We start from the raw sequence: 16,893 nt of genomic DNA, 5'->3' as shown, positions 1-16,893 counted from the left end.
CAGGAATATTATGTACAATGCTATAGCAGCTCTAGGAAGCATGTGAATGCATTGGAGAGCATGCAGGAAATGTCTGTGAGAATGGTTTCAGGGATGAGGCCCTTTAGTAATGAGGAAAAATTGGAAAGTTGGAACTGTTTTCTTTGGAGAGGAGCAGCTATGAGGAGATTTGATAGAAATTTTCAAAATCATGAGGAATTTGGACAAGGTGGACTGGGAGAAACTTCGCCCACCTATAAACAGACCAAGAACCAGAGGGCAGAGTTTTTTAACAAGCGGAAATGGGAGGAGCAAATCTTTTTTCACAAAATGGTTATTTAGGGTATGGAATACACTCCCCGGAAGTGTGGCTGAAACAATTTAATTGAGGCATTCAAAGGGGTGTTGGATGAATATTTAAATGGTAACATTATTTAGGATTAAAAGGGAAAGGCAGGAGACTGACTTTGAGCATTTTGACTTAGTCACAATGTAGTCCCCAAATGGCTTCATTCTGCACAGAAAAAAAAGTCTTAAGATTTTGTGATTGAGGGTGTTTGTGGAATGTAGCTGTCATTAACAAGACCAGCATTTACTGTTTATCCCTGTTTGTCCTTGAGATAGTGGTGGTAAGCCACTTTATTGAATCACTCAAGGCAAGTCAGGATGATATAAGTTGGAAGGGAGCTTGCACGTGTCATTGTTGCTCTGTCTAGGTTATAAATTTTGAAGTTTGGGAGGTGAAGTGCAACAGTACATACTGTAGGTGTGTACGCTGCAGAAAATGTGTCCCAGTGGTGGAGAGAGTGAATATTTAAGGTAATGTGGACAGGAGAATTCCAGAACCCAGTCTCAGATTGGTTTATGTTATACTACATTTTCAATTGTAAAGATAGTTGGCACTAGGAGACCGCCAGGCTACCTGTGGCTCATTTCCCATGCCACCTATTGGTATGGCTGAATAGTGCAAGATTAGAACTTTAAGGTTGAATGTTGAAGTGTTTCAGCAAGAATGGACTCAAATGTGAGGATGTGTGAAAAACAGCAGAATTAATTAATCTGTAGAATCAGAAGGCTTTATTAAAATAGGGAAAACACTACAGACAAGAAGTGGAAAATAAAAGGTTTTGAGCTAAGGGGGTATAGAATTGGACAAAAAGATAGAGATACAAAACGTGCAAAAAGAATGATTGTTCATATTGCAAAAATATCATCATTGGTTAGTAAGTTTCACAAAACATCAGAAAGAAAATTGGAGAGTTAGGGAAGGAAACTGCCATCCTTACCTGGTCTGGCCTACATGTGACTCCGGACCCACAGCAATGTGGTTGACTCTGAACTGTCCTCTGGGCAATTAGGGATAAGTAATAAATGCTGCCTAGCCAGTGACCCCCTCCCCCCGCTAATGAATAAATAAACATGGAGGAATATGATATTGTAGCCAGAGACCTCTTTGGTTTAGACAGGATTGACAAATTTAAACTCACTGGAATAGAATGATGGAATAACAACATTAGTGTTGAATCTTTAATGATGTCATAGCACTATACATGAAGGGTTGTCTATGGCAGACTGGAAATGATCAATTATCTACATATTATTGGTCATTAACTGTAGAAATTTGGCAAAGGGAGCGAATTTCTCAAAATTTGACACCCATGCCCTCTTCTTCAAAATTCCTTCAATCTCAAACCTTTTTTTAAAAATCTGTAATCGTTTCAACTTATCCTCCTGCTTCTACTCCAGCAATTTGTTTAAACTGTGATAAACAAGAGTAAGATCATTTTTTTTGCAAATTTTAATTGAGTGATAAAGAATGGCCATGCTTTGCTCTTTTTTTGAATGGTTCCATGAAGCTTTTTTATATATCCAGCTGAAATTTCAGATGGGACTTCAGTTTAACATCTTTTATTGCACCTAAAGAATCCTGCTACAACAATACAATACTGTAGTTGAGTACCACATTGAATTGTCAGCCTGTATTATGTGCTGTATTTCTGGACCAAGTCCTTATCCCATAACCTTCTGAACTAGAGGCAAGAATGTTACAAATGATCCAAAGCCAGCTGATGCATTTAGAATTTTTTGTTCAGTTTAAGTTGTATTGTGTCAGGAAAGAGGACCAACCTTGGAAAAGGTGCAGCAATTCACTGAGGTGATTCTAGGAATGCGAGGTTTTAGATAAAAAGGAAAACAGAAGAACTGAAACTGCCTTTGCTAGAAAGAAGTGAGGAAATTTGATTGATATGCTCAGAATTGGGAACTATTGATAAAGCACTTAATCCTTTTTGACAGGGATGTAGAAATAATGGCATTGCAAGTGACAAGTGGGTACGTTTGAAGCGGCGGAAGATACAACAATGTAGGGAAAGAGCAGGGAAGTGGGTTATTTATAGATTGCTGGTTGTATTTCTTACTGTTCAAGGTGTCTGTTCCATCTGTACAATGTTCTGCATCTTGCAGCAATGGAAAAATCAAAGTTGCATTCAGCACACTGTGATATTTTTGGTCGCAATGGAAATGACAACCAATTTGTATTTGATCCTGCAGAAGAAGGATATCCAGGTATGCTCTATATATTTGTATATTATCCATATTCTAATATCGTTATTTTATGTGCCTGGTCTGCTTGTGTGTATGCCCCCACCCTATATTTTCATTTGTTTCAACTCACCAATCACTCTCCTAGAAGCATTGGTTGATTGTTGACATTTGCTGCTAAAAATGTTCAAAGACTGTTTAGTCCTGGGCTATCACAGCCAAACAGAATCCTGCCCTCTGCAGCATGCACACACATGATGCAGGAAATTGATTCACTGCAGTTGTGTTGATTCAATCTGTCCTTCCTTGATCAGATGCTTACACTAATTATACTGAAGTACTTTTGCTTTGGCTAAGATGAATGAAATATGTGCAGACGAGAGATTATTCTTGGTCTCTTTCAGTTTTGTGGATATTTTTAATCACCTTGATCAGGCATGCAATTACACCTCTACAGCAAGTTGGACTTGGAATTTCTGATCTAGAGGCAAGGATGTTACCACTGCATCACAAGAGCCCTTTCCTGCTTTTTTATAGTTACTTTCTGAATAAAGTTAACTGAGCTAGTGAGGATGACCAGATAGCAACCTACGTGAAACTCAATTCCATAGTCATCTGTTGTGTTCTTGAATTCTTGTATTCTCAAATCTGACCATCAACGCTTCACTGTCCCCAAAAAGTGAAAAATTGCAGTTCTTATGTTTCATTGGCTGAATACCCAATAAGTGATGAAATCATGCAGTAGCAAATAATTTTGAATGTTTTGGCTTTGTGATTATTTGGAAAATCAACAATGGTAATCTAGGGCATAAAATGGCATGGAATCAGTAATAAGTTATTGAATCAATGACCCAATAATCAAACTTCTTTATTACACTTTATCTTATATGTTTCTTCCAAAAAATCTGCCAAATTGTTAATAAATGCCCAGTGTTGATGTATTCTGATCTAATACATTTAGCAATGGTAGTTATAGACTTCGCAATTTCTACACTGGAATGCTTATTCTAAGGGCATTGCACAAACATTATACAAGCAGAACATTGACGATGTTTGTGATATACATGACATGTTAAATGGCCAACTTTCACCAAAATATATTTTCCTCCAGAAGTATCAGTAGAGAATTGAATCTATGCAAAAATGTTCTGTTTTCATTAAATTTATGATTACTTTGGAGCTGTTTCTAAACAAAACATTAAATTTAAGAGCTGGTTAAATGCAGGCATTCTTTTCCATGAATAGTGTGAATGCTAAGATCATAGACACAGCTTTTGTGAAAAATTTACCACTAATAGATGAAATTGCTGCACAGTATTGATAATTTGTTTTCTGCCCCTCAATTGCTGAGAAGGGATATCCTCGTACTGGTGCATGCTGGATTAATGCTGGTAATGTCAAATCACAATTGAGTTAAAGGAAGTCATCTTGTAAACGTTAAGTATTATACCCTTAATATAGATATCAACTAATTGACTTTCGGTGCATTGCTAACCCAAGTGCTGCTAGTAGATCTAGCCTGTGATCTTTTTACGGAAATGTAACTGAATTAATTTCTTTATCAAATCAGTGAGTTACTTCACATTTGCTATGTTTGAATTGTCAGGTAGTCTTGAATGAATGCAAGTCTTGTTAAGTTATGTTGTTGAGATATGACAATTATTTAGTTGAATGTATATCCTGTGAGTTCTAAGTTCATATGTAAAGTTGAATGTTTGGTTTCAAACTACATTTACATGAAATTGTTGGAATATTTCAGTGCTCTTTCAAGAGTGTGCAAATACTTTGCATCCGATATAACGAAGGTTACATTTGGTGATGTTTCCAATTTGATACCAATTTTTTTTTATTTCTTTTGCAAAGACCCAATTCCGTGGCGGATCCAGCAGAAGTTTTCAACGTTTATAAACCTTCGTTCGTTGACACAGGATCCAACAGTCCCAGACAAAACCTTTCCACTTTTCCCGCATCCACCAATGAGACAAATCACTTCAGTTGTTGAAACTAAACTCCACCATGGTTCTACACCATTTTCACCGAATAATTTGTTACAAAACTTAACTTCTTTGGCTGTACCACCTGTGAACATATCAGCTGCAAGTATTCCATCTCCAGTTCTTAATGCATTTCCCCATTTTTTTTTCAAATACTTAACTTCGTTGGGAATACCACTTACAAACATCCCGGCTCCACTTCTCAGTACATTTCCAAGATTTTTATTACAAAGCTTACCTTCATCGCCAGTATCAACTGTGAATGTTCCAATTCCAGTTCTTAGTGGATACGGACTAAGTCAGATATCGCAAGCTTGTTGTGTTAATCCTGCGACATTCATAACACCAACAATAACTGGTCTTTCCACCTTGGACAATAATAAGACTCCGCCTATATATAATACATGTCATAAGGATTACAAGTTATCAGGAAGGTGAGAATTTGAGTGCTGATTTGTGCTAAATTTGTTCATCGTCCAACTTTTTTTACAGATTTATGAAAACTCAAAAAAGTTGTCGCTTTCAGTCATCATTCTTATGCGTTTGAAGAGCAATTTACAGCCCAGTCAATCATTGAAAGTTATTTGTGCAAATATAGGTTTTTATAAATTGTTCAATGCTCAAATTGCTTATTTTAACATGAAATGGCTAGTCATACATTTCATTTTTGTCAAAATCAGCTGCATGCATAATAACCTACAATATAGTCAAAACAGCTTTGTAATAGAAAGGCCAGAGCTTTATAAGATGGCACAAAACCAAATTATGATCAGTCTACAGATAAAGAAAGAACACCAAGTTTTTTCTTCAAAGTATTGAAAAGTTTGGCTTGTTTTATTGAGACTATTTTGTGTGCTTATATTTGCTGAATGTAATCACGAATGTATCAGATAAACATTAGGAAAATGACTACATTTGAAGCAAAGCTTGAGAATAGATTCAATCCAACTCTGTTTCCTCATACCGTTTGCAACGTGTTCCTGCAGTTGCTTCTAAAAACACTTTTTAACATATAGAAATGATGGAGAATCATAACCTCTTCCTGTGTTGCAAGATTCTATCAGTCTTTCATGTTTCTGCAGCTTTATGAAATAACCATACAATTTAGTCCTCCTCTCACACCCTATCTTTGACTGCATAACACTACAAAAAAGTCTTCTACAAGGAACTATACATTTGCCTTTTGAAAAATGCTATAGTGTCTCTTTTCATCCTTCTTCTGGGTACCTACTAGATGTATTTCCACGTAACAAAGACTGCTGTCTTGTTGTATTACATGCCTCATGAACTTTATTATCACTGTTGGATTCTCCTTTGATTGTCCTTGCTCTAAAGAAAACATGCCCAACTTTTCCAATCTCTCCATATCCATGGTATCATCTGCTAAATCACTTCTGCATCCTATTCAGTCCTGACGTCATCCCTAATGTGCAGTATCCAGAGTTTGTACACCAGTCTTCAGCTAAAATTGACAGTGATTTGTCAACATTAACAATATTGTGCATTTAACGTTCTTCCCAAAACACTTCACAAGGATGTTTTAAACAAAGTATAACACCAAGCATGTAAAGAAATATCGGGTCTGATGCAAAAGCTAGGTCAGAGGTCAGTTTTGAGAAGTTTCTTGAACGAGGAAACAGGGAATAGTGAAGGAAGTATATTTAGGAATTTGGGGCCGAGGCAGCTCAAAGCATGGATATCTGTGGTGGAACAATTAAAATCAGGGATACACGAGCATAATAATTCATTTTGTTGTATCTCAGGAGGGTTGTGGGACTGAACGAGATTATTGATCAAGACCATTTAGGAACTTGGAAACAACGATGAACATTGCATCTTGTAGATAGTACAGGTAGCTACTATGGTCTATCATTGGTGGAAAGAGTGAAGATATAGGTAGTAGATGGGGCTCCAATAAAGTGGGCTGCTTTATCCTGGATGCCATTGAGCTTCTGAAGTGTTATAGGAGCTGCACTTATCCAGGCAATGGGAGTATTGCATCACACACCTGACTTGTGCCTTGCAAACCGTGGGCAGGTATTGTGGAGATGAGAGGCGAGTCATGCCAGAATTCCTAATTGTAATACTTTGCATGGCCTGTCCTGTCCAGTCAATGGTAACTCCATTGAGTCCAAGATCTTGATAATGGGACGATTTGGTGATGGTCATTCCACAGAATGTCAAGGAGATATGGTTGGATTTTCTCTTTCGTTGGAGATAGTCATTGTCTGGCAGTTCTGTGACGTGAATGTTCATTGCCTATTATCCCATTAACTCCAGTTTTACTTGAGCTGCTTGTTGCCATACTTGATGACTCTAACTCTCATCTTGCCACTTGAATTTAGCTCTTTTGTCCATGTTTGGACCAATTTTGTAATAAAGTTAGGAGGTGAGTGGTTCTGGTGGAACTCAAACTGAGGACTAGTGAGTAGATTAATGCTGAGTAAGTCAGCTTGATAGCACTGTCTGACCCTTTGCATCACTTTGCTGTTTGAAAGTAGAATATGCTCATGTCAGTCGGAAGAATTAAAAAAGGCAGACTATTACCTAAACAGAGAATGACTGCAGAATTTCAGGGTGCAAAGGATTCTGTGTTCTAGTGCAGCAGTCATAAAAGGTTAGTATGCAGGAAAAGCAAGTAATTAACAAGTCTAATGGAATGCTATCCTTTATTGCAAGAGGAATTGAACTTAAATGTTTCATTTATGCAGGCTATCAGGCGACCACATCTCAAATACTGTGTGCAATTTTGGTCTCCTTATTTAAGGATGGATGTAAATGATTCTGAGAGGTCTCAGAGGACGTTTACTAGACTGTTACCTGGAATGAATGGGTGTCTTATGAAGAAAGATTGGACTGCTGGGCTTATTTTCACTGGAGTTTAGAAGGGTGAGTGATGGTATTAGATTGAAGTTTACAAGATTGAATTTTTTGACAAGGTAGACTTGGGAAGGATGTTCATTCTTCTGAGTGAGGTCAGAACTATTGGACATTATTTTAAAGTTAAGGGTCACCTTTTTAAGACACGAGGGGAAACATTTTCTCTGAGGCTTTTGTGACTTTGGAACTCTGTGCCTCTGAAGGCATTGGAGGAGGGGTGTGGAATATTTATAAAATGGAGCTGGATAGATTCTTCTGTTCTGAGGAAGGGTCACCGGACCCGAAACGTTAAATCTGCTTTTTCATTCACAGATGCTGCCAGACCTGCTGAGCTTTTCCAGCAACTCATTTTTGTTCCTGCTTTACAGCGTCCGCAGTTCTTTTGGTTTTTATTTGGATAGATTCTTGTTAGGCAAGGGAATCCCAGGTAATTAAGCATGGATGAGAAAGTTGGATTCAGGTTAGACATGATCATATTAATGGTAAAGCAATTTTAAAGGACCAAACGGCCTATTTTTCCTAATTTGTATGTTTGTTCCTTTACTTTGTGGATAATATTACTGGAACTACTCCATAACAGCACCATCAGTATGCCTGCACCACATGAAGGACAGTGGTTAAAAGTGGCAGCTCATGATCACATTCTCAAGGGTAATTAAAGATGTGCAATTGCCCACTGTGGATGAATGTTTAAAAAAAGAGTTTCTACTCTTGCCATGTTCTTTAACCTCAGGGCCTGGCATAACCCGTACTCTACCATTGCCATCAAGCCAGGAAACCAAGTGTGGTTTAACAAACTGTCCCAAGAGCACATGTCAGGAGCAGTACCAGGCATTCCGAATAATGAGGTGACAAACCAGTGAAGATGCAATACAGAACTTGTGTTCCAAACAGCAGAAGCAGAAAGAGATAGATAGGGCTAAGTGACTCCACAACCAATAGATCTGATCTAAGCCCTGCAGTCTGGCCAGATCTAGACATGAATTGTGAAAAATTGTTGAGGTGTGTCACAATCCACAAAATACTTAGGTAACGTTTATGTAATACTCTGCTTTTGCATTCTTCCTGCCAAAGTGAACAATTTCACATTTTCCCACTTCATACTGCACCTGCCACATTTTTGCCCACTCATTTAGCCCATCCATATCAGTCTGTATCCTTGTTATCTCAGCTTCACAACATACTTTCCTTCTAATATTGGCGTCATGTGTAAATTTAGCCACCATGCCTTCACTGCCCTCATCTAAGTCATTGATATCATTGTTAAAATCTTAGCGCCCAGCATAGATCCTTGTAGGGCTGTACTTGTCACATCCTGCCAATCTGTAAAAGACCCATTTATGCATACTCAATTTTCTATCTATTGCTAGCAAGTTATAAGTGAAAGTTATACCATGAGCTTCTACTTTGTGCAATAATCTTTTCTGTGGAACCTTGTCAGATACCTTCTGGAAATCCAAGTACAGTACTTCATGGGCTTGCCTTTATCCACACACGCTACTCCTTCTCAGAATTCCAATAAAGCTGTCAAAAATGTTTCCCTTTCACAAAACCATGCAGACTCTTCACAAGAAATTTTCCAGATGCTTAGTATAACATCCTTAATGATCATCCGGGTATCTTCCCCCCTTACTAACGAGTACTCTTCTGTGATACAATACAAAATGGTATATTTCCCTTTTGCATTTCTTGCAAATTGTCCTGATGTGCTCACGTAGAATAGCTACACCATTAACTTGCAGAATGCAGGCAGAGAATAATGGTGGTTTTGTTTATTTATTCTTTCCTGGAATGAATACATCCCTGGTACTGTTTTTCATCTCTAATTGCTTTTAATATGAGTGGCTTGCAAGTCATTTCAGAGGACATTTAGGGCTCAACTGCATTACTGTGAATCTGGAGTAACATTTATGACAGACCGGCTAAGGATGGCAGATTTAAAGGGCATTAGTGACGCAGTTTTTGCAACTAGAACATTACTGTGACTAGCTTTACATTACAGAAATTTAAAATTAATTATCAATAAAAGTTCCTTCACCTATGGTGCAATTTGAACCGGTGAAAGCATTAGCCTGTGCTTCTGGATTACTGGCCCAGTGACATCACTACCAAATGACCATCTCCTCATTGGACTTGAGGAATGGATTTTTCTAACTGGAGGGTCATAGGCAGTGGTGTACACCCAGTGGTCAGTATTAAACCATACAAATAACAATCACTGACACTTGGATATTGGGAGTAAAATTTCAAAAGTTTGGTAACGTACTAAGTAGTGAGCAGTATAACAAACTTAAGCGAGACTCATAAAATTGAAATAATACAAGGTCGATGATGTTTAATCTAAGTATGATGTGATGCATTTAGCAGCAAAAATGGACAGTATAATATAAATTGTAATATTTTAAGGGGGTGTAAGAACACAGAAACCCAGCTCATTTACAAACTGTTATAAACCTTGCTGGGAAAGTTCATAAGGCGGTTAGTATAACTAGGACAAGTGCTTTTCTAAATAAGGGTACTGTAGACAAGAAAAGTCATGCCAATGAGTTCAAGATGCCCAAAGATTTTTCACTAACGTCAACAGTGATTTGGATGTGAATTTAGAAGGAATTGTTAGTAAGTTTGCAGATGACACCAAAATTGGTGGTGTAGTGGACAGTGAAGAAGGTTATCTCAGAGTACAATGGGACCTTGATCAGCTGAGCCGAGGAGTGGCAGATGGAACTTAATTTAGATAAATGTGGTGTTGCATTTGGGTACCAAGACGGACTCATGCACTTAATAGTCAGGTTCTGGGGAGATTTGCCAAACAAAGAGACAAAGGGAAGCAGTAACGGTGGCATAGGATCGATAGAGACTTAAATTGGCTGTAAACTGAGTTATGAAAAGGAGGACAGAGGTTGTACTCTGAAGTTGTGGAACTTGGTATTGAGACCTAGAGGTGATAAAGTGCCTGAGCGGAAAATGAGGTATTGATCCTCCAGCTTGCATATATTCAAACTACCTCGTTTAAAAAATTTAAACAAATTTAAGAATTTAACTGTTAGTTATCATTAATTGGTGCATTCTCCATGGCGATATCCCTACCAATCAACCCTGTTACCATCCAAACAGCACTCTTACAGTATAAATGTTGGTTTTCCTTTACTTGCGTATTGTGAATTGTCCTGATGAGTGTAAGTGAAAAACCTTTGAAATTTATATCTTTTCAGCAGTACTCCTACTACTAATAACTTGGACCTTGGTGTACAGGGCACAATTGTAAACTTGGAATAATTGAGACTGTGAGGAGCATAACATAGAACTTCAAAAGGACATAGACAAGTCAGTGAATGGACTGACAAGTGACACATGAAGCCTAATGTGAGGAAATGTGATATAAATTATTTTGGAAGGAAGTACATGGCGGGACAATTCAAAGTAAGGTAACAATTCTAAAGCGGGTGCTGGAGCAAATAGCTGAATGGCTTCCTGCACTTTGGTAATTCTCTGATCCAAATAGGTTCTATCCTTGATTAGTTTCAGGGCAACCCTCAGAACAGTAATATTTTTCTTAATCAGTACTGCCACTCCTCTTTCCTATTTACTGTATCTACCTTGTGACCAGGAAGAATTATATTGGTCCTGCCGTATTTTTGAGTAAGGTCTCCGTTATTTCCATAGTATCATATTCCTTCATGGCTACCTGTATTTGCACTTGTAATTAATTAGCCTTCTTTACCAAGCTGTGTACACTTACATAATCCCACTTCTAACTAAACAATTTGCATTAATGTGGACGTTTCACCTTTTAAAGGCAAACTGCAAAGTATTCCTGGCATTTAGATGGTGTACCTTTTGCATCATTCATTGCAAATTTAACTAATGTTTTTACTTCTCACACTAATATATCAGTTCTTCTAAAGGGAAACAGGTGTTCAAGAGACATTGCAAAGCACAGAGGAGCCTATTAAAGAACTTGATAGCAAAGGAACATTTTCAACCATTGATGATGGGGACAATGGTAAGTGTTGGGTAACATAAGTAAATAGTAACCTAGCTGTTTTATAACATTTGGAAATAATAATATGAATAAATGTGCTTCTTACAGGCGAATTATGTAACAAGATAGAATTCACAACAGTGTGCTGTGCACTTGCGGAACGTTTGATTTCAATTTTACTATTTCAAAAATAATTTGCACTTAACTTTTTCTCTTTCCCCAAAGTGGTTTTGTGATAGAGGCAAAGATCATTTAATTGCTTCTGTTATTGGGAAGGAGAGGGAGCCAAGTGGAATGGGAAATCAGTGCAGATATTCAAACGGGATAGCTAGGCATTCCAGGGTGAGTAATGACGCAGACTTGATTAGGAAGCTTAAGGTGAAGGAAACCGTAGGGGCAATGATAACATGAAGTTTGAGGATGGTTAATGATCAAATAACGTGGAGACCAAGAAGGAATATTATTGGGTCATCAGTTTAACTGGAATAGGACTGAAGGAGAACGAAGATGGGTCTTGTCAACAACGAGAGCTCAATGGGTACGAGATGGAACGATAGGAAAAACGTCAGACTCGATTCTTCAAAGTGCTTAAGAACCAATGAATTACTTCCAAAATGTAGTCACTGTTATAACATAGGAATTGCAGCCTACCAAACTCTCATAAACAGCAACATGATAGTGACTAAGTGATCTACAATTTTGTGATGTTCCTTGCTGCTCTTTAAAATTGCTAGGTCTGTCCAGCATCTGTGATCATATATACAAGAAAAATGGAAGTAAAACCACAGTGCATTCAGGTTTGTCTTTTTAATGTAGAAGCAAAAGTAAATTTATTTGTCTAATTAATAAAGAAAAATAAATTTCTGAAAGGCTTTCTTGTTTAACAGTGTCTTGGTTGACTTTTTAATAGATTATGGGAATCTACTGCAGCTTGTTTCTTTTGTTAAAAAGTCCAAAGCAATTGCACCAGACAGCTTCAGGGATTCAGTAAACTATCCTCCAAATCAACTTCACGAGGGAGAGGCCAGCCAAAGCAGCTTAGAATTACGGTAACTTCTACTTATTTAGAGAATACATAACAACTGGTTTACAAATTCAATCAAAACATTTATTGCAATAATTTTTTTTAGTATTTGAAGTATGCAAGCTTGGCATCCATGAACTTGCATTATGATTGTTTACATGGTAACTAATAAGACATGTATGACAGTTGATAAATTCTATGACCCAGAAAGCTACAAAAACACATGCAAGAAAATATACTATTTGAGTACATTTTTGTAGTAAATGGCTCATAGTAAAATGTTTGCATTTTATTTCTCCCAAAAAGGGAGCGTAAATACACTGGACAAAGAAAAAATCGAATATCTAGAGAGAGAAGTGGATATCTGCGAGATCGTTCCAGAAGTCCAGGTTCCTGTGATAGTTATCAAGAGAAAAGAATGGATTATGATCACAAAAGACAGCAAAGTAATGAAAGAAGTTACTATGAAAATTCACCTTCAGTTGATCAACATTGGGACAGCCGTGGCCGTGGGAGGGACAGCCGTGGCCGTGAGAGGGACAGCCGTGGCCGTGAGAGGGACAGCCGTGGCCTTGATAGGGACAGCCGTGGCCGTGAGAGGGACAGGTTTGACCGTGAGAGGGACAGGTTTGACCGTGAGAGGGACAGGTTTGACCGTGACAGAGACAGCTCTGATCGTGAAAGGCATTATTTCTCCAAGAAGCGTCACTTTTGGGATAGTGATCCTCGGCATGGTTACTCTGAAAAGATTGAAAAAGGACACTGTTACAGTGAAGGAACATATTGTAAAATAAATCAAAAGAGGGACAGAGAATACTAATTTTGATGGTATGTGTTGATTTTATTGTCTTTATTTGGACTTAAAACCTATATATAGTAAAACATTGAATATCTTGTAAGTAATCTACAGTGATGGAAGTGCACTCCTAACCTTCCACACAGAATTCCAACAAAATCTACTTTTGCATACTGTGTATAGGTGTGTAGCCAAAGCAAATAATGTTAATGCTTTAAGATGGATTGTATACTGTTGATAAATTGTTAGCCATCACATTTTCGATTTGTCTGTCCTTTTATTCAGGTTTTTATGTCATCCTTGCCATCTTTTTAAGAGACTGGTGACTTAAGTACAGAATCTCTACCAACAAGGTACGGGATTCCCATTAAATTACATCACTTAAGTACTGAATTCTGCTTTAGAATTTTGTCCCATGATGCTATTCCCTTTATTCTAAAATAATTATAAAATAGCCAGTTATTTTCTTTTGAGAGGGGCAAAATGAATACTCAAAGACCTGGAATTAATAGCAATGGCTTTTTTTTACTCTTTCAGAGTAAGTAGTAGTAGAAAATTGTTTAAGACATAGCAGTATGTGGAAGTTACAACCAAGAAACAGCTCAGCTCCTTCCAAGTGGTTACATTCTATGCCCACTAGTCCTAATCATATCTATCTACCTGTTTCCATATTCGTTTTCCTTTACTCATCTATCAGTTCTGATTTTAGATGTTGGCATAGTTTCTGCCTGGATTGTTTATTCTGCTCTGAGCACTCATATCTTGTATTTAATTTTCTGTCCCTAGGTCTAGGTCAGTTTACTATTAAGATGCAGAGTACTTCTACTGTCCCATCCTACCATAATTTTAAATAATTCTAAAATCCATAACATTCCGATGAAAAAGCCCCAATTTTCAAGTGTTGTGCTGCATTTCTTCATGCCAGGCAGGGTCCTGTTGAATCTTTTTGTATCCTTGTAATTATATGGAACCCAAAATTGCATGTTATATTTGAAGTTTTGCTGAGGCTTTGTATCAACCATCCGTACTATTTGGCTTGTATGTTCTATACTTTTTCTAATATCGTAAAATTCCAATAGCAATTCTTAATACCTTATAAACTGTAGTGGATGCCTTAAATGTCCTTTAATTGTGTGCACTTTTACTTTGCTCTTCAACAACATTCAACTAATTCTATATAGAACATAATTACTTTATTTTTATACCAAACTATATCACCATAAACTTACTGACATTAAATTTTAACCTACGCTTGTGAGCTTCCTATCTTCCCAGCATTCCTTATAGCTTTTTTGCAGTCTTTTAGGAAATTGACTCAATCATCTATATTGATACTTTCAAATTATCATATCGTTCCCTCTAAGTTCATATACAAATTACTGATATACACTGTGAATAGAAGTGTCTCTAGAACTCAATAATGCAGGAAATCGGGACAGATTTTCAACCTCTCTGTAATCCTGCCCTTAACTCCTACCTTCTGTTTAGTTTCTTCTAATCAATTTTGAATCAGTTTACTACGCTACTCCTTAATCTTCTCAAAAATCTGAGATACCTTGCTGGAGACTTTCCTAAAGTTCACAAAAGCCATACCTTTGTGTATGCTAGCTAATAGTCTTCCTGTTTGATGTTGGCTTTTGATGAGTTGCGTGTTGGATGTTGTAACCTTGTGGATATGTGGAACACAAGACTAGCCTCCAAACATTTGTAGTTGAAATCATTAACTCCATAACGTAATACTCTTTATTTACAGTGATGATTCAGACTTGCTGAAGTGCAGATATTATCAGTTAATGAATGTTTCTATGACAGTATACATAGAGTGTCATTTATGTTCTGTATGTTTGATTTTAAGACGACAAATTCAAGAAAATTGATCACATCTCCGAAAAGAATGCAAAATAATAAAGAATATTGACCCTTCATTCCAGATAAACCATACCTTTAAAAGCACAAAGTGGCTTCAGGGAAAGTGCTAGGTAGTTTTAAAGTACGGTAATAGTACAGATTACCTCTGTCACTAGAATTTGCCCCTTCCAGAGCAACTGTATGTTAAACTGTTGATCTTTTAACTGCATAGCCTGCAAATGTACTAATCACTATTGTTCTTTGTTGGTAATTTTTTTCACATTTAAATGAAACAAACTATCCAGTGCCTTATGGAATTTAGAAATGTATAAAGACATCATAGTGTCATTTCTCTCAACTTGCTATATTTTGTTAGCAGAATTTTTTGTGTTTTATTGTTTGAATTCTTATTTATGTATTTCTTTTTACATCTGCAGTACTTTTTTATTGCATCTTAGTAAAATGACTGAATCAACTTTATGATGTATGGAAAATGATATGTCTATAACTTGCAAAAGATTCAGCAAGGATTAATTTTAATGTTTTAAAATATTAAGCACTAAGAAGAAGTACATTGGCTATGACCAATCTTTTTAAGCTTTCGTGTTCACTTGTCAGTTACTTACTGTGTATCAGGTGTTTGGTGAAATGGTCTGAAACCAAACTGACAACGAATATCAGTCATGTTGATGACCAGCTTATTAACTAAGTTAAGATATATGAATGAAAATTAGGGTTGATTTGTCTGCACTAAAGATATTCTCCAATAAATGAAATTGGCAGCATATTTAATGAATGAAGATACTAGCAAAAAAGCTGTACAATATTTGAGGTTGGTTTCAAGTTAGAGCACTGTTGCATTGTTGGACCGGTTTCATTTTAGCTGTCATTAAGAAGTCGAACAGGAGCATGTCCTTTAAGTCTTTCCTCACTGCTACTGTGGCAACAGTCATTATAATCATTTTGACTTGTTGCATTTCAGATTGCAGTGTGAGAATATGCATGCGGCTTATGTTTATTTAGCCAACCATCACATCCACACAATTAGCAATGGGAAAGGTTGTATACCCTACATCTATGTGACTAAAACTTTTAATAATTGTGATTAAAGTTTAGATGAATTAATCCTTTCTTTGGTTTTGTTTCCTCGTGCATCAGGTTGATAGTAGTGTGGGAGGAAGAATTGTGGATTTTCATAATATTGCATAATCGTCAAATACATTGCTATTAAATCCCAATCCCCTGTCTTTTTAAATCTAGTATAGATACTTTTCATACTGTCATGTGGATTTGTAAATAAAGCATAAGGGAGCACTGCTAAAGTAAATTGGATAGATTTGATTGTGGCTGACTTGTGAGTGAGGTGATGAGGCTGTCTGATTGAGAGTGGAAGAGCCAACCAACTTTGAAGCTATGGCTTGATTTCCATGTACAGAATTAGCAGCCATAACTGGCAACTAGCCCAGTTCTTTGAGGAGCAGGGTTTCTACTAATTCTGGGAACGGCACAATGTTTTCTGCATCTGTTAGAGAGGTGCAGTTTCACTGAGCCAGTTGTGTCCGATACAGAGATTAATTCATAAGATTTCAAAGGTATGAGCCTCTAGGTTCAGCTGCACAAAGGTAATGGAGCAGACAGGTCCTCCTTCTCCTGGATAACCAGTGTTTCTAAATGCAAGCATCAAGTCTGGAGTAATAAGTGCCTGAACTGTCATTCCAAGAACTTGGAGGAGATGCAAAATGACTAGTCCAGGACAGGATGAGTGATGCTGACCTTCCTACCTTGATCATTCTGTATTAGGTATTGCCACACCAATGCTTGCACTCCTGCCATACTTCAGGTTATTCTC

At 37.2% G+C, this 16,893-nt stretch overlaps 1 protein-coding gene across 3 annotated transcripts in view; it reads left to right on the top strand.

Moving 5' to 3' along the window:
* Nucleotides 1-16,169, top strand: part of LOC109926789 (cleavage and polyadenylation specificity factor subunit 6-like) — a 31,523-nt gene extending 15,354 nt beyond the window's left edge. For 2 of the 3 annotated variants that reach the window (XM_048612152.1, XM_048612151.1), the window contains exons 6-11: nucleotides 2,443-2,544; nucleotides 4,384-4,948; nucleotides 11,300-11,397; nucleotides 12,111-12,173; nucleotides 12,287-12,425; nucleotides 12,707-16,169. In XM_048612152.1, the coding sequence (XP_048468109.1) occupies nucleotides 2,443-2,544; nucleotides 4,384-4,948; nucleotides 11,300-11,397; nucleotides 12,111-12,173; nucleotides 12,287-12,425; nucleotides 12,707-13,220 (1,481 nt within the window). In that variant the 3' untranslated portion in view covers nucleotides 13,221-16,169. The remainder of the gene's footprint in view (nucleotides 1-2,442; nucleotides 2,545-4,383; nucleotides 4,949-11,299; nucleotides 11,398-12,110; nucleotides 12,174-12,286; nucleotides 12,426-12,706) is intronic. The other variant, XM_048612150.1, reaches the window with a different exon arrangement.
* The last annotated feature ends 724 nt before the right edge of the window (nucleotides 16,170-16,893 follow it).

This window comes from Rhincodon typus, chromosome 25 (genome assembly GCF_021869965.1).
Source record: "Rhincodon typus isolate 14 chromosome 25, sRhiTyp1.1, whole genome shotgun sequence".
Classification (NCBI taxonomy): Eukaryota; Metazoa; Chordata; class Chondrichthyes; order Orectolobiformes; family Rhincodontidae; genus Rhincodon; species Rhincodon typus.
The sequence above is the reverse complement of the archived record's forward strand: the minus strand, read 5'-3'. Positions and strand labels throughout refer to the sequence as shown.